The sequence below is a fragment of the Salvelinus fontinalis genome, chromosome 18 (assembly GCF_029448725.1).
Source record: "Salvelinus fontinalis isolate EN_2023a chromosome 18, ASM2944872v1, whole genome shotgun sequence".
NCBI lineage: Eukaryota > Metazoa > Chordata > Actinopteri > Salmoniformes > Salmonidae > Salvelinus > Salvelinus fontinalis.
In genome coordinates, this window is record NC_074682.1 from 62,529,937 (window position 1) to 62,553,207 (window position 23,271).

The 23,271-nt window shown below is 52.8% G+C and overlaps 1 protein-coding gene across 2 annotated transcripts in view; it reads left to right on the plus strand.

Annotated features, from left to right (window-relative positions):
* Window positions 1-23,271, plus strand: part of pparg (peroxisome proliferator-activated receptor gamma) — a 131,016-nt gene that overhangs the window by 66,100 nt on the left and 41,645 nt on the right. For both annotated transcript variants that reach the window (XM_055870007.1, XM_055870006.1), the window contains exon 4: window positions 19,819-19,957. In XM_055870007.1, the coding sequence (XP_055725982.1) occupies window positions 19,819-19,957 (139 nt within the window). The remainder of the gene's footprint in view (window positions 1-19,818; window positions 19,958-23,271) is intronic.

Consider the following 23,271-nt stretch of genomic DNA (forward strand, 5'->3'; position numbering starts at 1 on the left):
GTGTTGCCTGTTCCTGAGTCCTGTAGTAGCCCAGCCCTCGGGCAGTGTTTCCTGTTCCTGAGTCCTGTAGTAGCCCAGCCCTAGAGCAGTGTTTCCTGTTCCTGGGACCTGTAGTAGCCCAGCCCTCGGGCAGTGTTTCCTGTTCCTGAGTCCTGTAGTAGCCCAACCCTCGGGCAGTGTTTCCTGTTCCTGAGTCCTGTATATAGCCCAGCCCTCGGGCAGTGTTTCCTGTTCCTGAGTCCTGTAGTAGTCCTAGCCCTCGGGCAGTGTTTCCTGTTCCTGGTCCTGTAGTAGCCCAGCCCTCGGGCAGTGTTTCCTGTTCCTGAGTCCTGTAGTAGTCCTAGCCCTCGGGCAGTGTTTCCTGTTCCTGGTCCTGTAGTAGCCCAGCCCTCGGGCAGTGTTTCCTGTTCCTGAGTCCTGTAGTAGTCCTAGCCCTAGAGCAGTGTTTCCTGTTCCTGAGTCCTGTAGTAGTCCTAGCCCTCGGGCAGTGTTTCCTGTTCCTGGTCCTGTAGTAGTCCTAGCCCTAGAGCAGTGTTTCCTGTTCCTGGTCCTGTAGTAGTCCTAGCCCTAGAGCAGTGTTTCCTGGTCCTGGTCCTGTGGTAGTCCTAGCACTAGAGCAGTGTTTCCTGATCCTGTAGTAGTCCTAGCCCTAGAGCAGTGTTTCCTGATCCTGTAGTAGTCCTAGCCCTAGAGCAGTGTTTCCTGTTCCTGAGTCCTGTAGTAGTCCTAGCCCTAGAGCAGTGTTTCCTGGTCCTGTAGTAGTCCTAGCCCTAGAGCAGTGTTTCCTGTTCCTGAGTCCTGTAGTAGCCCAGCCCTCGGGCAGTGTTTCCTGTTCCTGAGTCCTGTAGTAGCCCAGCCCTCGGGCAGTGTTTCCTGTTCCTGAGTCCTGTAGTAGTCCTAGCCCTCGGGCAGTGTTTCCTGTTCCTGAGTCCTGTAGTAGCCCAGCCCTCGGGGAGTGTTTCCTGTTCCTGAGTCCTGTAGTAGCCCAGCCCTCGGGCAGCGTTTCCTGTTCCTGATTCCTGTAGTAGCCCAGCCCTCGGGCAGTGTTTCCTGTTCCTGGTCCTGTAGTAGCCCAGCCCTCGGGCAGTTTTTCCTGTTCCTGAGTCCTGTAGTAGCCCAGCCCTCGGGCAGTGATTCCTGTTCCTGGGTCCTGTAGTAGCCCAGCCCTCGGGCAGTGTTGCCTGTTCCTGAGTCCTGTAGTAGCCCAGCCCTCGGGCAGTGTTTCCTGTTCCTGAGTCCTGTAGTAGCCCAGCCCTAGAGCAGTGTTTCCTGTTCCTGGGACCTGTAGTAGCCCAGCCCTCGGGCAGTGTTTCCTGTTCCTGAGTCCTGTAGTAGCCCAACCCTCGGGCAGTGTTTCCTGTTCCTGAGTCCTGTATATAGCCCAGCCCTCGGGCAGTGTTTCCTGTTCCTGAGTCCTGTAGTAGTCCTAGCCCTCGGGCAGTGTTTCCTGTTCCTGGTCCTGTAGTAGCCCAGCCCTCGGGCAGTGTTTCCTGTTCCTGAGTCCTGTAGTAGTCCTAGCCCTCGGGCAGTGTTTCCTGTTCCTGGTCCTGTAGTAGCCCAGCCCTCGGGCAGTGTTTCCTGTTCCTGAGTCCTGTAGTAGTCCTAGCCCTAGAGCAGTGTTTCCTGTTCCTGAGTCCTGTAGTAGTCCTAGCCCTCGGGCAGTGTTTCCTGTTCCTGGTCCTGTAGTAGTCCTAGCCCTAGAGCAGTGTTTCCTGTTCCTGGTCCTGTAGTAGTCCTAGCCCTAGAGCAGTGTTTCCTGGTCCTGGTCCTGTGGTAGTCCTAGCACTAGAGCAGTGTTTCCTGATCCTGTAGTAGTCCTAGCCCTAGAGCAGTGTTTCCTGATCCTGTAGTAGTCCTAGCCCTAGAGCAGTGTTTCCTGTTCCTGAGTCCTGTAGTAGTCCTAGCCCTAGAGCAGTGTTTCCTGGTCCTGTAGTAGTCCTAGCCCTAGAGCAGTGTTTCCTGTTCCTGAGTCCTGTAGTAGCCCAGCCCTCGGGCAGTGTTTCCTGTTCCTGAGTCCTGTAGTAGCCCAGCCCTCGGGCAGTGTTTCCTGTTCCTGAGTCCTGTAGTAGTCCTAGCCCTCGGGCAGTGTTTCCTGTTCCTGAGTCCTGTAGTAGCCCAGCCCTCGGGGAGTGTTTTCCTGTTCCTGAGTCCTGTAGTAGCCCAGCCCTCGGGCAGCGTTTCCTGTTCCTGAGTCCTGTAGTAGCCCAGCCCTCGGGCAGTGTTTCCTGTTCCTGGTCCTGTAGTAGCCCAGCCCTCGGGCAGTGTTTCCTGTTCCTGAGTCCTGTAGTAGCCCAGCCCTCGGGCAGTGTTTCCTGTTCCTGAGTCCTGTAGTAGCCCAACCCTCGGGCAGTGTTTCCTGTTCCTGTAGTAGCCCAGCCCTCGGGCAGTGTTTCCTGTTCCTGGGTCCTGTAGTAGCCCAGCCCTCGGGCAGTGTTTCCTGTTCCTGAGTCCTGTAGTAGCCCAGCCCTCGGGCAGTGTTTCCTGTTCCTGAGTCCTGTAGTAGCCCAGCCCTCGGGCAGTGTTTCCTGTTCCTGAGTCCTGTAGTAGCCCAGCCATCGGGCAGTGTTTCCTGTTCCTGAGTCCTGTAGTAGCCCAGCCCTCGGGCAGTTTTCCCTGTTCCTGAGTCCTGTAGTAGCCCAACCCTCGGGCAGTGTTTCCTGTTCCTGGGTCCTGTAGTAGCCCAGCCCTCGGGCAGTGTTTCCTGTTCCTGAGGCCTGTAGTAGTCCTAGCCCTCGGGCAGTGTTTCCTGTTCCTGAGTCCTGTAGTAGCCCAGCCCTCGGGCAGTGTTTCCTGTTCCTGAGTCCTGTAGTAGCCCAGCCCTCGGGCAGTGTTTCCTGTTCCTGGGTCCTGTAGTAGCCCAGCCCTCGGGCAGTGTTTCCTGTTCCTGAGTCCTGTAGTAGCCCAACCCTCGGGCACAGTTTCCTGTTCCTGAGTCCTGTAGTAGTCCTAGACCTAGAGCAGTGTTTCCTGTTCCTAGTCCTGTAGAAGCCCAGCCATCGGGCAGTGTTTCCTGTTCCTGAGTCCTGTAGTAGTCCTAGACCTAGAGCAGTGTTTCCTGTTCCTGGTCCTGTAGTAGCCCAGCCCTCGGGCATGTTTCTTGTTCCTGAGACCTGTAGTAGCCCAGCCCTCATGCAGTGTTTCCTGTTCCTGAGTCCTGTAGTAGTCCTAGCCCTCGAGCAGTGTTTCCTGTTCCTGAGTCCTGTAGTAGCCCAGCCCTCGGGCAGTGTTTCCTGTTCCTGAGTCCTGTAGTAGCCCAGCCCTCGGGCAGTGATTCCTGTTCCTGGGTCCTGTAGTAGCCCAGCCCTCGGGGAGTGTTTCCTGTTCCTGAGTCCTGTAGTAGCCCAGCCCTCGGGCAGCGTTTCCTGTTCCTGAGTCCTGTAGTAGCCCAGCCCTCGGGCAGTGTTTCCTGTTCCTGGTCCTGTAGTAGCCCAGCCCTCGGGCAGTGTTTCCTGTTCCTGAGTCCTGTAGTAGCCCAGCCCTCGGGCAGTGTTTCCTGTTCCTGAGTCCTGTAGTAGCCCAACCCTCGGGCAGTGTTTCCTGTTCCTGTAGTAGCCCAGCCCTCGGGCAGTGTTTCCTGTTCCTGGGTCCTGTAGTAGCCCAGCCCTCGGGCAGTGTTTCCTGTTCCTGAGTCCTGTAGTAGCCCAGCCCTCGGGCAGTGTTTCCTGTTCCTGAGTCCTGTAGTAGCCCAGCCATCGGGCAGTGTTTCCTGTTCCTGAGTCCTGTAGTAGCCCAGCCCTCGGGCAGTGTTTCCTGTTCCTGAGTCCTGTAGTAGCCCAACCCTCGGGCAGTGCTTCCTGTTCCTGGATCCTGTAGTAGCCCAGCCCTCGGGCAGTGTTTCCTGTTCCTGAGTCCTGTAGTAGTCCAAGCCCTCGGGCAGTGTTTCCTGTTCCTGAGTCCTGTAGTAGCCCAGCCCTCGGGCAGTGTTTCCTGTTCCTGAGTCCTGTAGTAGTCCTAGCCCTCGGGCAGTGTTTCCTGTTCCTGAGTCCTGTAGTAGCCCAGCCCTCGGGCAGTGTTTCCTGTTCCTGGTCCTGTAGTAGCCCAGCCCTCGGGCAGTGTTTCCTGTTCCTGAGTCCTGTAGTAGCCCAGCCCTCGGGCAGTGTTTCCTGTTCCTGAGTCCTGTAGTAGCCCAACCCTCGGGCAGTGTTTCCTGTTCCTGTAGTAGCCCAGCCCTCGGGCAGTGTTTCCTGTTCCTGGGTCCTGTAGTAGCCCAGCCCTCGGGCAGTGTTTCCTGTTCCTGAGTCCTGTAGTAGCCCAGCCCTCGGGCAGTGTTTCCTGTTCCTGAGTCCTGTAGTAGCCCAGCCCTCGGGCAGTGTTTCCTGTTCCTGAGTCCTGTAGTAGCCCAGCCCTCGGGCAGTGTTTCCTGTTCCTGAGTCCTGTAGTAGCCCAGCCCTCGGGCAGTTTTCCCTGTTCCTGAGTCCTGTAGTAGCCCAACCCTCGGGCAGTGTTTCCTGTTCCTGGGTCCTGTAGTAGCCCAGCCCTCGGGCAGTGTTTCCTGTTCCTGAGTCCTGTAGTAGTCCTAGCCCTCGGGCAGTGTTTCCTGTTCCTGAGTCCTGTAGTAGCCCAGCCCTCGGGCAGTGTTTCCTGTTCCTGAGTCCTGTAGTAGCCCAGCCCTCGGGCAGTGTTTCCTGTTCCTGGGTCCTGTAGTAGCCCAGCCCTCGGGCAGTGTTTCCTATTCCTGAGTCCTGTAGTAGCCCAACCCTCGGGCACTGTTTCCTGTTCCTGAGTCCTGTAGTAGTCCTAGACCTAGAGCAGTGTTTCCTGTTCCTGGTCCTGTAGAAGCCCAGCCATCGGGCAGTGTTTCCTGTTCCTGAGTCCTGTAGTAGTCCTAGACCTAGAGCAGTGTTTCCTGTTCCTGGTCCTGTAGTAGCCCAGCCCTCGGGCATGTTTCTTGTTCCTGAGACCTGTAGTAGCCCAGCCCTCGGGCAGTGTTTCCTGTTCCTGAGTCCTGTAGTAGTCCTAGCCCTCGAGCAGTGTTTCCTGTTCCTGGTCCTGTAGTAGCCCAGCCCTCGGGCAGTGTTTCCTGTTCCTGAGTCCTGTAGTAGCCCAGCCCTCGGGCAGTGATTCCTGTTCCTGGGTCCTGTAGTAGCCCAGCCCTCGGGGAGTTTCCTGTTCCTGAGTCCTGTAGTAGCCCAGCCCTCGGGCAGCGTTTCCTGTTCCTGAGTCCTGTAGTAGCCCAGCCCTCGGGCAGTGTTTCCTGTTCCTGGTCCTGTAGTAGCCCAGCCCTCGGGCAGTGTTTCCTGTTCCTGAGTCCTGTAGTAGCCCAGCCCTCGGGCAGTGTTTCCTGTTCCTGAGTCCTGTAGTAGCCCAACCCTCGGGCAGTGTTTCCTGTTCCTGTAGTAGCCCAGCCCTCGGGCAGTGTTTCCTGTTCCTGGGTCCTGTAGTAGCCCAGCCCTCGGGCAGTGTTTCCTGTTCCTGAGTCCTGTAGTAGCCCAGCCCTCGGGCAGTGTTTCCTGTTCCTGAGTCCTGTAGTAGCCCAGCCCTCGGGCAGTGTTTCCTGTTCCTGAGTCCTGTAGTAGCCCAGCCCTCGGGCAGTGTTTCCTGTTCCTGAGTCCTGTAGTAGCCCAGCCCTCGGGCAGTGTTTCCTGTTCCTGAGTCCTGTAGTAGCCCAACCCTCGGGCAGTGTTTCCTGTTCCTGGGTCCTGTAGTAGCCCAGCCCTCGGGCAGTGTTTCCTGTTCCTGAGTCCTGTAGTAGTCCAAGCCCTCGGGCAGTGTTTCCTGTTCCTGAGTCCTGTAGTAGCCCAGCCCTCGGGCAGTGTTTCCTGTTCCTGAGTCCTGTAGTAGCCCAGCCCTCGGGCAGTGTTTCCTGTTCCTGGGTCCTGTAGTAGCCCAGCCCTCGGGCAGTGTTTCCTGTTCCTGAGTCCTGTAGTAGCCCAACCCTCGGGCACTGTTTCCTGTTCCTGAGTCCTGTAGTAGTCCTAGACCTAGAGCAGTGTTTCCTGTTCCTGGTCCTGTAGAAGCCCAGCCATCGGGCAGTGTTTCCTGTTCCTGAGTCCTGTAGTAGTCCTAGACCTAGAGCAGTGTTTCCTGTTCCTGGTCCTGTAGTAGTCCAGCCCTCGGGCAGTGTTTCTTGTTCCTGAGACCTGTAGTAGCCCAGCCCTCGGGCAGTGTTTCCTGTTCCTGAGTCCTGTAGTAGTCCTAGCCCTCGAGCAGTGTTTCCTGTTCCTGGTCCTGTAGTAGCCCAGCCATCGGGCAGTTTTTCGTGTTCCTGAGTCCTGTAGTAGCCCAGCCCTCGGGCAGTGATTCCTGTTCCTGGGTCCTGTAGTAGCCCAGCCCTCGGGCAGTGTTGCCTGTTCCTGAGTCCTGTAGTAGCCCAGCCCTCGGGCAGTGTTTCCTGTTCCTGAGTCCTGTAGTAGCCCAGCCCTCGGGCAGTGTTTCCTGTTCCTGAGTCCTGTAGTAGCCCAGCCCTAGAGCAGTGTTTCCTGTTCCTGGGACCTGTAGTAGCCCAGCCCTCGGGCAGTGTTTCCTGTTCCTGAGTCCTGTAGTAGCCCAACCCTCGGGCAGTGTTTCCTGTTCCTGAGTCCTGTATATAGCCCAGCCCTCGGGCAGTGTTTCCTGTTCCTGAGTCCTGTAGTAGTCCTAGCCCTCGGGCAGTGTTTCCTGTTCCTGGTCCTGTAGTAGCCCAGCCCTCGGGGCAGTGTTTCCTGTTCCTGAGTCCTGTAGTAGTCCTAGCCCTCGGGCAGTGTTTCCTGTTCCTGGTCCTGTAGTAGCCCAGCCCTCGGGCAGTGTTTCCTGTTCCTGAGTCCTGTAGTAGTCCTAGCCCTAGAGCAGTGTTTCCTGTTCCTGAGTCCTGTAGTAGTCCTAGCCCTCGGGCAGTGTTTCCTGTTCCTGGTCCTGTAGTAGCCTAGCCCTCGGGCAGTGTTTCCTGTTCATGTAGTAGCCCAGCCATCGGGCAGTGTTTCCTGATCCTGGTCCTGTATTAGTCCTAGCCCTAGAGCAGTGTTTCCTGGTCCTGTAGTAGTCCTAGCTCTAGAACAGTGTTTCCTGATCCTGGTCCTGTAGTAGTCCTAGTCCTAGAGCAGTGTTTCCTGGTCCTGTAGTATTCCTAGCCCTAGAGCAGTGTTTCCTAGTCCTGTAGTAGTCCTAGTCCTAGAGCAGTGTTTCCTGTTCCTGGTCCTGTAGTAGTCCTAGCCCTAGAGCAGTGTTTCCTGTTCCTGGTCCTGTAGTAGTCCTAGCCCTAGAGCAGTGTTTCCTGGTCCTGTAGTAGTCCTAGCCCTAGAGCAGTGTTTCCTGGTCCTGGTCCTGTGGTAGTCCTAGCACTAGAGCAGTGTTTCCTGATCCTGTAGTAGTCCTAGCCCTAGAGCAGTGTTTCCTGATCCTGTAGTAGTCCTAGCCCTAGAGCAGTGTTTCCTGGTCCTGTAGTAGTCCTAGCCCTAGAGCAGTGTTTCCTGTTCCTGAGTCCTGTAGTAGTCCTAGCCCTAGAGCAGTGTTTCCTGGTCCTGTAGTAGTCCTAGCCCTAGAGCAGTGTTTCCTGTTCCTGAGTCCTGTAGTAGCCCAGCCCTCGGGCAGTGTTTCCTGTTCCTGAGTCCTGTAGTAGCCCAGCCCTCGGGCAGTGTTTCCTGTTCCTGAGTCCTGTAGTAGCCCAGCCCTAGAGCAGTGTTTCCTGTTCCTGGGACCTGTAGTAGCCCAGCCCTCGGGCAGTGTTTCCTGTTCCTGAGTCCTGTAGTAGCCCAACCCTCGGGCAGTGTTTCCTGTTCCTGAGTCCTGTATATAGCCCAGCCCTCGGGCAGTGTTTCCTGTTCCTGAGTCCTGTAGTAGTCCTAGCCCTCGGGCAGTGTTTCCTGTTCCTGGTCCTGTAGTAGCCCAGCCCTCGGGGCAGTGTTTCCTGTTCCTGAGTCCTGTAGTAGTCCTAGCCCTCGGGCAGTGTTTCCTGTTCCTGGTCCTGTAGTAGCCCAGCCCTCGGGCAGTGTTTCCTGTTCCTGAGTCCTGTAGTAGTCCTAGCCCTAGAGCAGTGTTTCCTGTTCCTGAGTCCTGTAGTAGTCCTAGCCCTCGGGCAGTGTTTCCTGTTCCTGGTCCTGTAGTAGCCTAGCCCTCGGGCAGTGTTTCCTGTTCATGTAGTAGCCCAGCCATCGGGCAGTGTTTCCTGATCCTGGTCCTGTATTAGTCCTAGCCCTAGAGCAGTGTTTCCTGGTCCTGTAGTAGTCCTAGCTCTAGAACAGTGTTTCCTGATCCTGGTCCTGTAGTAGTCCTAGTCCTAGAGCAGTGTTTCCTGGTCCTGTAGTATTCCTAGCCCTAGAGCAGTGTTTCCTAGTCCTGTAGTAGTCCTAGCCCTAGAGCAGTGTTTCCTGTTCCTGGTCCTGTAGTAGTCCTAGCCCTAGAGCAGTGTTTCCTGTTCCTGGTCCTGTAGTAGTCCTAGCCCTAGAGCAGTGTTTCCTGTTCCTGGTCCTGTAGTAGTCCTAGCCCTAGAGCAGTGTTTCCTGGTCCTGGTCCTGTGGTAGTCCTAGCACTAGAGCAGTGTTTCCTGATCCTGTAGTAGTCCTAGCCCTAGAGCAGTGTTTCCTGATCCTGTAGTAGTCCTAGCCCTAGAGCAGTGTTTCCTGGTCCTGTAGTAGTCCTAGCCCTAGAGCAGTGTTTCCTGTTCCTGAGTCCTGTAGTAGTCCTAGCCCTAGAGCAGTGTTTCCTGGTCCTGTAGTAGTCCTAGCCCTAGAGCAGTGTTTCCTGTTCCTGAGTCCTGTAGTAGCCCAGCCCTCGGGCAGTGTTTCCTGTTCCTGAGTCCTGTAGTAGCCCAGCCCTCGGGCAGTGTTTCCTGTTCCTGAGTCCTGTAGTAGCCCAGCCCTCGGGCAGCGTTTCCTGTTCCTGAGTCCTGTAGTAGCCCAGCCCTCGGGCAGTGTTTCCTGTTCCTGGTCCTGTAGTAGCCCAGCCCTCGGGCAGTGTTTCCTGTTCCTGAGTCCTGTAGTAGCCCAGCCCTCGGGCAGTGTTTCTTGTTCCTGAGTCCTGTAGTAGCCCAACCCTCGGGCAGTGTTTCCTGTTCCTGTAGTAGCCCAGCCCTCGGGCAGTGTTTCCTGTTCCTGTAGTAGCCCAGCCCTCGGGCAGTGTTTCCTGTTCCTGAGTCCTGTAGTAGCCCAGCCCTCGGGCAGTGTTTCCTGTTCCTGAGTCCTGTAGTAGCCCAGCCCTCGGGCAGTGTTTCCTGTTCCTGAGTCCTGTAGTAGCCCAGCCCTCGGGCAGTGTTTCCTGTTCCTGAGTCCTGTAGTAGCCCAACCCTCGGGCAGTGTTTCCTGTTCCTGGGTCCTGTAGTAGCCCAGCCCTAGAGCAGTGTTTCCTGTTCCTGAGTCCTGTAGTAGTCCTAGCCCTCGGGCAGTGTTTCCTGTTCCTGAGTCCTGTAGTAGCCCAGCCCTCGGGCAGTGTTTCCTGTTCCTGAGTCCTGTAGTAGCCCAGCCCTCGGGCAGTGTTTCCTGTTCCTGGGTCCTGTAGTAGCCCAGCCCTCGGGCAGTGTTTCCTGTTCCTGAGTCCTGTAGTAGCCCAACCCTCGGGCACTGTTTCCTGTTCCTGAGTCCTGTAGTAGTCCTAGACCTAGAGCAGTGTTTCCTGTTCCTGGTCCTGTAGTAGCCCAGCCATCGGGCAGTGTTTCCTGTTCCTGAGTCCTGTAGTAGTCCTAGACCTAGAGCAGTGTTTCCTGTTCCTGGTCCTGTAGTAGCCCAGCCCTCGGGCAGTGTTTCTTGTTCCTGAGACCTGTAGTAGCCCAGCCCTTGGGCAGTGTTTCCTGTTCCTGAGTCCTGTAGTAGTCCTAGCCCTCGAGCAGTGTTTCCTGTTCCTGGTCCTGTAGTAGCCCAGCCCTCGGGCAGTGTTTCCTGTTCCTGAGTCCTGTAGTAGCCCAGCCCTCGGGCAGTGATTCCTGTTCCTGGGACCTGTAGTAGCCCAGCCCTCGGGCAGTGTTTCCTGTTCCTGAGTCCTGTAGTAGCCCAGCCCTCGGGCAGTGTTTCCTGTTCCTGAGTCCTGTAGTAGCCCAGCCCTCGGGCAGTGTTTCCTGTTCCTGAGTCCTGTAGTAGCCCAGCCCTCGGGCAGTGTTTCCTGTTCCTGAGTCCTGTAGTAGCCCAGCCCTCGGGCAGTGTTTCCTGTTCCTGGGTTCTGTAGTAGCCCAGCCCTCGGGCAGTGTTTCCTGTTCCTGGGTCCTGTAGTAGTCCTAGCCTTAGAGCAGTGTTTCCTGGTCCTGTAGTAGCCCAGCCCTAGAGCAGTGTTTCCTGTTCCTGAGTCCTGTAGTAGCCCAGCCCTCGGGCAGTGTTTCCTGTTCCTGGGTCCAGTAGTAGTGCAGCCCTCGGGCAGTGTTTCCTGTTCCTGGGTCCTGTAGTAGTCCTAGCCCTAGAGCAGTTTTTCCTGATCCTGGTCCTGTAGTAGTCCTAGCCCTCGAGCAGTGTTTCCTGATCCTGGTCCTGTAGTAGTCCTAGCCCTCGGGCAGTGTTTCCTGATCCTGGTCCTGTAGTAGTCCTAGCCATAGAGCAGTGTTTCCTGATCCTGGTACTGTAGTAGTCCTAGCCCTAGAGCAGTGTTTCCTGATCCTGGTCCTGTAGTCGTCCTAGAGCAGTGTTTCCTGGTCCTGTAGTAGTCCTAGCCCTAGAGCAGTGTTTCCTGGTCCTGTAGTAGTCCTAGCCCTAGAGCAGTGTTTAATGATCCTGTAGTAGTCCTAGCCCTAGAGCAGTGTTTCCTGATCCTGGTCCTGTAGTAGTCCTAGCCCTAGAGCAGTGTTTCCTGGTCCTGTAGCAGTCCTAGCCCTAGTGCAGTGTTTCCTGATCCTGGTCCTGTAGTAGTCCTAGCCCCTAGAGCAGTGTTTCCTGGTCCTGTAGTAGTCCTAGCCCTAGAGCAGTGTTTCCTGATCCTGGTCCTGTAGTAGTCCTAGCCCTAGAGCAGTGTTTCCTGTTCCTGAGTCCTGTAGTAGTCCTAGCCCTAGAGCAGTGTTTCCTGGTCCTGTAGTAGTCCTAGCCCTAGAGCAGTGTTTCCTGGTCCTGTAGTAGTACTAGCCCTAGAGCAGTGTTTCCTGATCCTGGTCCTGTAGTAGTCCTAGTCCTAGAGCAGTGTTTCCTGTTCCTGGTCCTGTAGTAGTCCTAGACCTAGAGCAGTGTTTCCTGTTCCTGGGTCCTGTAGTAGCCCAGCCCTCGGGCAGTGTTTCCTGTTCCTGGTCCTGTAGTAGCCCAGCCCTCGGGCAGTGTTTCCGGTTCCTGGTCCTGTAGTAGCCCAGCCCTCGGGCAGTGTTTCCTGTACCTGGGTCCTGTGGTAGCCCAGCCCTCGGGCAGTGCTTCCTGTTCCTGGTCCTGTAGTAGCCCAGCCCTCGGGCAGTGTTTCCTGTTCCTGGTCCTGTAGTAGCCCAGCCCTCGGGCAGTGTTTCCTGTTCCTGAGTGCTGTAGTAGTCCAGCCCTCGGGCAGTGTTTCCTGATCCTGGTCCTGTAGTAGTCATAGACCTAGAGCAGTGTTTCCTGTTCCTGAGTCCTGTAGCAGCCCAGCCCTCGGGCAGTGTTTCCTGTTCCTGGTCCTGTAGTAGCCCAGCCCTCGGGCAGTGTTTCCTGATCCTGGTCCTGTAGTAGTCCTAGACCTAGAGCAGTGTTTCCTGTTACTGGTCCTGTAGTAGCCCAGCCATCAGGCAGTGTTTCCTGTTCCTGGGTCCTGTAGTAGCCCAGCCCTCGGGCATTGTTTCCTGTTCCTGGGTCCCGTAGTAGCCCAGCCCTCGGGCAGTGTTTCCTGTTCCTGGGTCCTGTAGTAGTCCTAGCCCTAGAGCAGTGTTTCCTGGTCCTGTAGTAGCCCAGCCCTAGAGCAGTGTTTCCTGTTGCTGAGTCCTGTAGTAGCCCAGCCCTCGGGCAGTGTTTCCTGTTCCTGGGTCCTGTAGTAGCCCAGCCCTCGGGCAGTGTTTCCTGTTCCAGGGTCCTGTAGTAGTCCTAGCCCTAGAGCAGTGTTTCCTGATCCTGGTCCTGTAGTAGTCCTAGCCCTCGAGCAGTGTTTCCTGATCCTGGTCCTGTAGTAGTCCTAGCCCTCGGGCAGTGTTTCCTGATCCTGGTCCTGTAGTAGTCCTAGCCATAGAGCAGTGTTTCCTGATCCTGGTACTGTAGTAGTCCTAGCCCTAGATTAGTGTTTCCTGATCCTGGTCCTGTAGTCATCCTAGAGCAGTGTTTCCTGGTCCTGTAGTAGTCCTAGCCCTAGAGCAGTGTTTAATGATCCTGTAGTAGTCCTAGCCCTAGAGCAGTGTTTCCTGGTCCTTTAGTTGTCCTAGCCCTAGAGCAGTGTTTCCTGGTCCTGTAGTAGTCCTAGCCCCTAGAGCAGTGTTTCCTGGTCCTGCAGTAGTCCTAGCCCTAGAGCAGTGTTTCCTGATCCTGGTCCTGTAGTAGTCCTAGCCCTAGAGCAGTGTTTCCTGGTCCTGTAGTAGTCCTAGCCCTAGAGCAGTGTTTCCTGGTCCTGTAGTAGTCCTAGCCCTAGAGCAGTGTTTCCTGGTCCTGTAGTAGTCCAATCCCTAGTGCAGTGTTTCCTGATCCTGGTCCTGTAGTAGTCCTAGCCCTAGAGCAGTGTTTCCTGGTCCTGTAGTAGTCCTAGCCCTAGAGCAGTGTTTCCTGGTCCTGTAGTAGTCCTAGCCCTAGAGCAGTGTTTCCTGGTCCTGTAGTCGTCCTAGCCCTAGAGCAGTGGTTCCTGGTCCTGTAGTAGTCCTAGCAATAGTGCAGTGTTTCCTGATCCTGGTCCTGTAGTAGTCCTAGCCCCTAGAGCATTGTTTCCTGGTCCTGTAGTAGTCCTAGCCCTAGAGCAGTGTTTCCTGATCCTGGTCCTGTAGTAGTCCTAGCCCTAGAGCAGTGTTTCCTGTTCCTGAGTCCTGTAGTAGTCCTAGCCCTAGAGCATTGTTTCCTGGTCCTGTAGTAGTCCTAGCCCTAGAGCAGTGTTTCCTGATCCTGGTCCTGTAGTAGTCCTAGCCCTAGAGCAGTGTTTCCTGGTCCTGGTCCTGTAGTAGTCCTAGCCCTAGAGCAGTGTTTCCTGGTCCTGTAGTAGTCCTAGTCCTAGAGCAGTGTTTCCTGTTCCTGAGTCCTGTAGTAGTCCTAGACCTAGAGCAGTGTTTCCTGGTCCTGTAGTAGTCCTAGCACTAGAGCAGTGTTTCCTGGTCCTGTAGTAGTCCTAGCACTAGAGCAGTGTTTCCTGGTCCTGGTCCTGTAGTAGTCCTAGCCCTAGAGCAGTGTTTCCTGGTCCTGTAGTAGTCCTAGTCCTAGAGCAGTGTTTCCTGTTCCTGAGTCCTGTAGTAGTCCTAGACCTAGAGCAGTGTTTCCTGGTCCTGTAGTAGTCCTAGCACTAGAGCAGTGTTTCCTGGTCCTGTAGTAGTCCTAGTCCTAGAGCAGTGTTTCCTGTTCCTGGTCCTGTAGTAGTCCTAGCCCTAGAGCAGTGTTTCCTGTTCCTGGTCCTGTAGTAGTCCTAGACCTAGAGCAGTGTTTCCTGGTCCTGTAGTAGTCCTAGCCCCTAGAGCAGTGTTTCCTGGTCCTGTAGTAGTCCTAGTCCTAGAGCAGTGTTTCCTGATCCTGTAGTAGTCCTAGCCCTAGAGCAGTGTTTCCTGGTCCTGTAGTAGTCCTAGCCCCTAGAGCAGTGTTTAATGATCCTGTAGTAGTCCTAGCCCTAGAGCAGTGTTTCCTGATCCTGGTCCTGTAGTAGTCCTAGCCCTAGAGCAGTGTTTCCTGGTCCTGTAGTAGTCCTAGCCCTAGAGCAGTGTTTCCTGATCTTGGTCCTGTAGTAGTCCTAGCCCTAGAGCAGTGTTTCCTGGTCCTGTAGTAGTCCTAGCCCTAGAGCAGTGTTTCCTGATCCTGGTCCTGTAGTAGTCCTAGCCCTAGAGCAGTGTTTCCTGATCCTGGTCCTGTAGTAGTCCTAGACCTAGTGCAGTGTTTCCTGATCAATGGTCCTGTAGTAGTCCTAGTCCTAGAGCAGTGTTTCCTGGTCCTGTAGTAGTCCTAGCCCTAGAGCAGTGTTTCCTGGTCCTGTAGTAGTCCTAGTCCTAGAGCAGTGTTTCCTGGTCCTGTAGTAGTCCTAGTCCTAGAGCAGTGTTTCCTGATCCTGGTCCTGTAGTAGTCCTAGCCCTAGAGCAGTGTTTCCTGATCCTGGTCCTGTAGTAGTCCTAGCCATAGAGCAGTGTTTCCTGATCCTCGTCCTGTAGTAGTCCTAGTCCTAGAGCAGTGTTTCCTGATCCTGGTCCTGTAGTAGTCCTAGCCATAGAGCAGTGTTTCCTAATCCTGGTCCTGTAGTAGTCCTAGCCATAGAGCAGTGTTTCCTGATCCTGGTCCTGTAGTAGTCCTAGACCTAGAGCAGTGTTTCCTGATCCTGGTCTTGTAGTAGTCCTAGCCATAGAGCAGTGTTTCCTGATCCTGGTCCTGTAGTAGTCCTAGTCCTAGAGCAGTGTTTCCTGGTCCTGTAGTAGTCCTAGTCCTAGAGCAGTGTTTCATGTTCCTGGTCCTGTAGTAGCCCAGCCCTCGGGCAGTGTTTCCTGTTCCTGGTCCTGTAGTAGCCCAGCCCTCGGGCAGTGTTTCCTGTTCCTGGTCCTGTAGTAGCCCAGCCCTCGGGCAGTGTTTCCTGTACCTGGGTCCTGTAGTAGCCCAGCCCTCGGGCAGTGTTTCCTGTTCCTGGTCCTGTAGTAGCCCAGCCCTCGGGCAGTGTTTCCTGTTCCTGGTCCTGTAGTATCCCAGCCCTCGGGCAGTGTTTCCTGTTCCTGAGTCCTGTAGTAGCCCAGCCCTCGGGCAGTGTTTCCTGATCCTGGTCCTGTAGTAGTCCTAGACCTAGAGCAGTGTTTCCTGTTCCTTAGTCCTGTAGTAGCCCAGCCCTCGGGCAGTGTTTCCTGTTCCTGAGTCCTGTAGTAGCCCAGCCCTCGGGCAGTGTTTCCTGTTCCTGAGTCCTGTAGTAGCCCAGCCCTCGGGCAGTGTTTCCTGTTCCTGGTCCTAGGCACCCAAATGGGTTTTCATTTTCATTTTTGCCTTAGCACTACACAGCTGATTACATTTTTAAAATGCTTGTTACATTGATAGTTTGATTCAGCTGAATAGTGTCAATTCATACAAGTACATGAGAGTATGTCTAGATGTTACACTGTCCTTCTTTCAGCACATTTCAAAGCTGCAGGCTACAGTTAAATCTAGACTTGGTTTCCTCTATCGTAATCGCTCCTCTTTCACCCCAGCTGCCAAACTAACCCTGATTCAGATGACCATTCTACCCATGCTAGATTACAGAGACATAATTTATAGATCGGCAGGTAAGGGTGCTCTCGAGCGGCTAGATGTTCTTTACCATTCGGCCATCAGATTTGCCACCAATGCTCCTTATAGGACACATCACTGCACTCTGTACTCCACTGTAAACTGGTCATCTCTGTATACCCGTCGCAAGACCCACTGGTTGATGCTTATTTATAAAGCCCTCTTAGGCCTCACTCCCCCCAGTCTGAGATACCTACTGCAGCCCTTATCCTCCACGTACAACACCTGTTCTGCCAGTCACATTCTGTTAAAGGTCCCCAAAGCACACACATCCCTGGGTCGCTCCTCTTTTCAGTTCTCTGCAGCTAGCGACTGGAACGAGCTGCAACAAACACTCAAACTGGACAGTTTTATCCACAACTCTTCATTCAAAGACACAATCATGGACACTCTTACTTATAGTTATGGCTCCTTCGTGTGATGTATTGTCTCTACCTTCTTGCCCTTTGTACTGTTGTCTGTGCCCAATCATTTTTGTACCATGTTTTGTGCTAGCTAGGTCCATTACATGGTTAACTGGGCAAGCCACCCCATCACCTTTCACAGGTCGCAGTGTGAATTACACATTTGGGGCACAGACAAAGGGGAGAGGGGAAGGGGAGCTAGCTACAACTTGTTGATGGCGCTCACTACAATCAAAACTCACTCCACTCAACAAGAAGTGGTCAGTGGCCAAGATTCAACAGTTCTATTTATAAGAAAGAGCTGATATGAGGGTTGGAGAGATATGTCTTTACTGGTCTTACTGCCACTTGTCTTGTAGGGGTTAAATTGCCCGAACGGCACCAGAACATCAAGATGAAATGTATTTAGAATTTTGTTACAGTAATAATATGGTGCATTAAAACTAAAAGCAGATTTACCTAGCTCGGTTGAGACCCTAGGAACCTCAAGTTAACCAATCCTGTGAACGGGCTAGGAAACTCAAGAGTTAACCAATCCTGTGAACAGGTTAGGAACCTCAAGAGTTAACCAATCCTGTGAACAGGTTAGGCAACTCCGGTGTCTATACTTCAAAAGCAAAGTTAGATAAGATGGAAGTTTATGAAGTAGGGCCTTGTAAACAAAAAGAGAGTCATGTAGAAATCTATGGGTCTTTAGCGAAGTCCAGACAACTTTTTGAAACAGGATGCAGTGATGAGTATCAAACCTGTCACCTGTAACAAAACAAAGGGCATTATGGGAGATGACATCTAAAGGTTTAAGAGTAGTAGCAGCTGCACTTTGATGAATAATATCACCATAATCAACAACAGATAAAAAGGTTGACTGTCATGAACCGGCTCGAAGTTCATAACAAAAAAGGGTGACAACGTGGAGATAAGGAATAACAAAATATATTTATTAACTGAAGTAAACTAAATACAATTAACAATGGTGTGTGTAGTCAGTAGTGTAAGTGAGTGTTTGCGTGCATAAATGTGATAATGAGGGGTGTTGAAAGGTGCCAAAGCAAACAAACGAACAAACAAACGAACGAACGAACGAAACGGCCACAAAAATGCAACAACCACACTATCAGTGTGTCTGCTTGGAGAGTCTCTTCAATGAATGGGGAAGAGGTGTATTTATCCTGGGACACACCCAGCCCAGGTGTGTCCCGTGTCGCTGACGACCCTCCCGGCTCCACCCACCAGCATCCTAATAAGGAAAACAAGAGCAAAGAGAGAATTCGGCAGACAGTGGGAGGGTCGTCACAACTGAATAACCTGCTTCCTACTGCTTAGAGCCACCATAACCTGCTTCCTACTGCTTAGAGCCACCATAACCTGCTTCCTACTGCTTAGAGCCACCATAACCTGCTTCCTACTGCTTAGAGCCACCATAACCTGCTTCCTACTGCTTAGAGCCACCATAACCTGCTTCCTACTGCTTAGAGCCACCATAACCTGCTTCCTACTGCTTAGAGCCACCATAACCTGCTTCCTACTGCTTAGAGCCACCATAACCTGCTTCCTACTGCTTAGAGCCACCATAACCTGCTTCCTACTGCTTAGAGCCACCATAACCTGCTTCCTACTGCTTAGAGCCACCATAACCTGCTTCCTACTGCTTAGAGCCACCATAACCTGCTTCCTACTGCTTAGAGCCACCATAACCTGCTTCCTACTGCTTAGAGCCACCATAACCTGCTTCCTACTGCTTAGAGCCACCATAACCTGCTTCCTACTGCTTAGAGCCACCATAACCTGCTTCCTACTGCTTAGAGCCACCATAACCTGCTTCCTACTGCTTAGAGCCACCATAACCTGCTTCCTACTGCTTAGAGCCACCATAACCTGCTTCCTACTGCTTAGAGCCACCATAACCTGCTTCCTACTGCTTAGAGCCACCATAACCTGCTTCCTACTGCTTAGAGCCACCATAACCTGCTTCCTACTGCTTAGAGCCACCATAACCTGCTTCCTACTGCTTAGAGCCACCATAACCTGCTTCCTACTGCTTAGAGCCACCATAACCTGCTTCCTACTGCTTAGAGCCACCATAACCTGCTTCCTACTGCTTAGAGCCACCATAACCTGCTTCCTACTGCTTAGAGCCACCATAACCTGCTTCCTACTGCTTAGAGCCACCATAACCTGCTTCCTACTGCTTAGAGCCACCATAACCTGCTTCCTACTGCTTAGAGCCACCATAACCTGCTTCCTACTGCTTAGAGCCACCATAACCTGCTTCCTACTGCTTAGAGCCACCATAACCTGCTTCCTACTGCTTAGAGCCACCATAACCTGCTTCCTACTGCTTAGAGCCACCATAACCTGCTTCCTACTGCTTAGAGCCACCATAACCTGCTTCCTACTGCTTAGAGCCACCATAACCTGCTTCCTACTGCTTAGAGCCACCATAACCTGCTTCCTACTGCTTAGAGCCACCATAACCTGCTTCCTACTGCTTAGAGCCACCATAACCTGCTTCCTACTGCTTAGAGCCACCATAACCTGCTTCCTACTGCTTAGAGCCACCATAACCTGCTTCCTACTGCTTAGAGCCACCATAACCTGCTTCCTACTGCTTAGAGCCACCATAACCTGCTTCCTACTGCTTAGAGCCACCATAACCTGCTTCCTACTGCTTAGAGCCACCATAACCTGCTTCCTACTGCTTAGAGCCACCATAACCTGCTTCCTACTGCTTAGAGCCACCATAACCTGCTTCCTACTGCTTAGAGCCACCATAACCTGCTTCCTACTGCTTAGAGCCACCATAACCTGCTTCCTACTGCTTAGAGCCACCATAACCTGCTTCCTACTGCTTAGAGCCACCATAACCTGCTTCCTACTGCTTAGAGCCACCATAACCTGCTTCCTACTGCTTAGAGCCACCATAACCTGCTTCCTACTGCTTAGAGCCACCATAACCTGCTTCCTACTGCTTAGAGCCACCATAACCTGCTTCCTACTGCTTAGAGCCACCATAACCTGCTTCCTACTGCTTAGAGCCACCATAACCTGCTTCCTACTGCTTAGAGCCACCATAACCTGCTTCCTACTGCTTAGAGCCACCATAACCTGCTTCCTACTGCTTAGAGCCACCATAACCTGCTTCCTACTGCTTAGAGCCACCATAACCTGCTTCCTACTGCTTAGAGCCACCATAACCTGCTTCCTACTGCTTAGAACCACCATAACCTGCTTCCTACTGCTTAGAGCCACCATAACCTGCGTCCTACTGCTTAGAGCCACCATAACCTGCTTCCTACTGCTTAGAGCCACCATAACCTGCTTCCTACTGCTTAGAGCCACCATAACCGGCTTCCTACTGCTTAGAGCCACCATAACCTGCTTCCTACTGCTTAGAGCCACCATAACCTGCTTCCTACTGCTTAGAGCCACCATAACCTGCTTCCTACTGCTTAGAGCCACCATAACCTGCTTCCTACTGCTTAGAGCCACCATAACCTGCTTCCTACTGCTTAGAACCACCATAACCTGCTTCCTACTGCTTAGAGCCACCATAACCTGCGTCCTACTGCTTAGAACCACCATAACCTGCTTCCTACTGCTTAGAGCCACCATAACCTGCTTCCTACTGCTTAGAGCCACCATAACCGGCTTCCTACTGCTTAGAGCCACCATAACCTGCTTCCTACTGCTTAGAGCCACCATAACCTGCTTCCTACTGCTTAGAGCCACCATAACCTGCTTCCTACTGCTTAGAGCCACCATAACCTGCTTCCTACTGCTTAGAGCCACCATAACCTGCTTCCTACTGCTTAGAACCACCATAACCTGCTTCCTACTGCTTAGAGCCACCATAACCTGCTTCCTACTGCTTAGAGCCACCATAACCTGCTTCCTACTGCTTAGAGCCACCATAACCTGCTTCCTACTGCTTAGAGCCACCATAACCTGCTTCCTACTGCTTAGAGCCACCATAACCTGCTTCCTACTGCTTAGAACCACCATAACCTGCTTCCTACTGCTTAGAGCCACCATAACCTGCTTCCTACTGCTTAGAGCCACCATAACCTGCTTCCTACTGCTTAGAGCCACCATAACCTGCTTCCTACTGCTTAGAGCAAGGCATAGAACCACCAAGAGAAAAAAAACAAAGAATTGTCAATTCACAATGAATCTTTTCTCTTATGTTTGTCCCTTCTCTAATAAAACCTGTGTGTCTCTATGCCCAGGGGTTCTTCCGGCGGACCATCCGGTTGAAGCTGGTTTATGACCACTGTGACCTGCACTGTCGCATCCACAAGAAGAGCCGCAACAAGTGTCAGTACTGTCGCTTTCAGAAGTGCCTGGTGGTGGGCATGTCTCACAATGGTAAGAACCAACATTACAATCAATCAGTCAAATGTATTCATAAAGGGGCCTTCCGAGTGGCGCAGCGGTCTAAACTGCATCGCAGTGCTTGAGGCGTCACTACAGACCCTGGTTCCATTCCAGGCTGTATCACAGCGGTCTAAACTGCATCGCAGTGCTTGAGGCGTCACTACAGACCCTGGTTCCATTCCAGGCTGTATCACAGCGGTCTAAACTGCATCGCAGTGCTTGAGGCGTCACTACAGACCCTGGTTCCATTCCAGGCTGTATCACAGCGGTCTAAGGCACTGCATCGCAGTGCTTGAGGCGTCACTACAGACCCTGATCCCAGGCTGTGTCACAGCCAGCCAGGACCGGGAAACCCATGAGGCAGCATACAATTGGCCCAGCATCGTCTGGGTTAGGGGAGGGTTTGGCCGGGATTTCCTTGTCCCATCGCACTCTAGCGACTCCTTGTGGCGGGCTGGGCTCCTGCAAGCTGACTTCGGATGCCAATTGTACGGTGTTTCCTCTGACACGCTGATGTGGATGGCTTCCAGGTTAAGTGAGCAGTGTGTCAAGAAGCAGTGCGGCTTGGCAGGGTCGTGTTTCGGAGAACTCATGGCTCTCGTACGGCAGTTGGAGCGATGGGACAAGACTTACTACCAATTGGATATCATGAAATTGGGGGAAAAGGGGTAAAAGTACAAAAACATATATATTTATAAAGCCCTTTTTACATCAGCAGAGTGCTTATACAGAAACCAAGCCTAAAACCCCAAACAGCAAGCAATGTAGATGTCGAAGCACAGTGGCTAGGAATAACTCCATAGAAAGACAGGAACCTAGGAAGAAACCTAGAGAGGAACCAGGCTCTGGGGGGTAGCCAGTCCTATTCTGGCTGTGCCGGGTGGAGATCATATTTTATAAATATCCGTTCCATTTAGTATGATATGTTAGGTTACATTACATTGACTAAACGTAACATCGTAAATGTACATCCGAGACATTAATTCGTTTGTTACATTTTATTTTTATAAAAATAAATATTTCACCTTTATTTAACCAGGTAGGCTAGTTGAGAACAAGTTCTCATTTACAACTGCGACCTGGCCAAGATAAAGCAAAGCAGTTCGACACATACAACAACACAGAGTTACACATGGAGTAAACAAACATACAGTCAATAATACAGTAGAAAAGTCTATATACAGTGAGTGCAAATGATGTAAGATAAGGGAGGTAAGGCAATAAATAGGCCACGGTGGCGAAGTAATTACAATATGGACAATAGGTTACGTAGACCCCTTTCCTTAAGTAAAATGACCAAATCGCCCTCGAGTAACCTCAAGGGTGCAATGTTATTAATATTTCATAATTAATCAACATTGTTTAAAAAAAAACTGCCGAAAGTCAGCTGTTGTCAAACGCTTTTCTTTTTCAATCTTCTGTGATGTATGTAAAGTGTAATATTGGGACGCAAACTCAAAATTGAATGCATTTCAACTCTATATCTGACATGCTACAGGTGTTTTCTTTTTGACATAAACAAAAGTATACAGATATGGTTCAAAGTAGACGTGATTAACAGTACCAAGAAACACTGATGATTCAGTAAAAAGTTCAAACGAAAGGAGGGGGGGTTGGTCGGGGTGGATGGGTCGGTCGGGGTGGATGGGTCGGTCGGGGTGGATGGGTCGGTCGGGGTGGATGGGTCGGTCGGGGTGGATGGGTCGGTCGGGGTCGGTCGGCGTGGATGGGTCGGTCGGGGTGGATGGGTCGGTCGGGGTGGATGGGTCGGTCGGGGTCGGTCGGGGTGGATGGGTCGGTCGGGGTGGATGGGTCGGTCGGGGTGGATGGGTCGGTCGGGGTGGATGGGTCGGTCGGGGTGGATGGGTCGGTCGGGGTCGGTCGGGGTGGATGGGTCGGTCGGGGTGGATGGGTCAGTCGGGGTGGATGGGTCGGTCGGGGTCGGTCGGGGTGGATGGGTCGGTCGGGGTGGATGGGTAGGCGTATAACAGAAACGTGCGTGTTCAAATCTCATCACGGACAACTTTAGCATTTTGGCTAATTAGGAACTTCGCAACTACTTTGCATGTTAGCTAACCCTGCCCCTAACTCCGAACCCTAACCCTAACCCTGCCCCTAACTCCGAACCCTAACCCTAACGCTGCCCCTAACTCCGAACCCTAACCCTAACCCTGCCCCTAACTCCGAACCCTAACCCTAACCCTGCCCCTAACTCCGAACCCTAACCCTAACCCTAACCCTCCCCTAACCCTAACCCTAACCCTAACCCTGCCCCTAACTCCGAACCCTAACCCTAACCCTAACCCTGGCCCTAACTCCGAACCCTAACCCTAACCCTGCCCCTAACCCTAACCCTAACCCCTAACCCTGACCCTGCCCCTAACTCCGAACCCTAACCTTAACCCTGCCCCTAACTCCGAACCCTAACCCTAAAATATAATGGCGCCGGAGGAGATGGCTGCCGTTTTACGGGCTCCTAACAGACTTTGCTATTTTGTTTTTTGTTTTCACATTGTTTGTAACTTATTTTGTACATAATGTTGCTGCTACTGTCTCTTATGAATAACTTTTTTGATATCAGAACAGTGATTACTCACCTCCAACTGATTGCAGATCTGTTCTTTAATGAGTTGGACGCAAAGGATATACTGCTTCCGAGACCAGGCCCAAATCCCAGTTATTCGTATGAAGAAAAGACGGAAATACAGGGGGTGGAGATCGGGGTGGATGGGTCGGTCGGGGTGGAGATCGGGGTGGATGGGTCGGTCGGGGTGGAGATCGGGGTGGATGGGTCGGTCGGGGTGGAGATCGGGGTGCCTTGTGAGAATTTATTGGCGAGTGGGTTACCCATCTCTACCATCCATTCTATAGGGCAACGTGCAATCACTGGAGAATAAACTGGATGATCTCGAACAGTACACTGTAATATCTTATGTTTCACTGAGTCGTGGCTGAACGACAACAAGGAGACAATAAAAAACTCTAGACCACCGTTACTCCACACACAGAGACGCGTACAAAGCTCTCCCCCGCCCCCCATTTGGCAATTTTCACCATAATTCTATCCTCCTGATTCCTGCTTAACAAGAAAAAAGTAAAGCAGGAAGTACCAGTGACTCGCTCAATATGGAAGTGATCAGATGAAGCGGATGTTATGCTACAAGACTGTTTAGCACAGACTGGAATATGTTCCAGGAGTCATCCAATGGCATTGCGGAATATACCACCTCTGTCACCGGCGTTATCAATAAGTACATCGACATTTACATTTAAGTCATTTAGCAGACGCTCTTATCCAGAGCAAC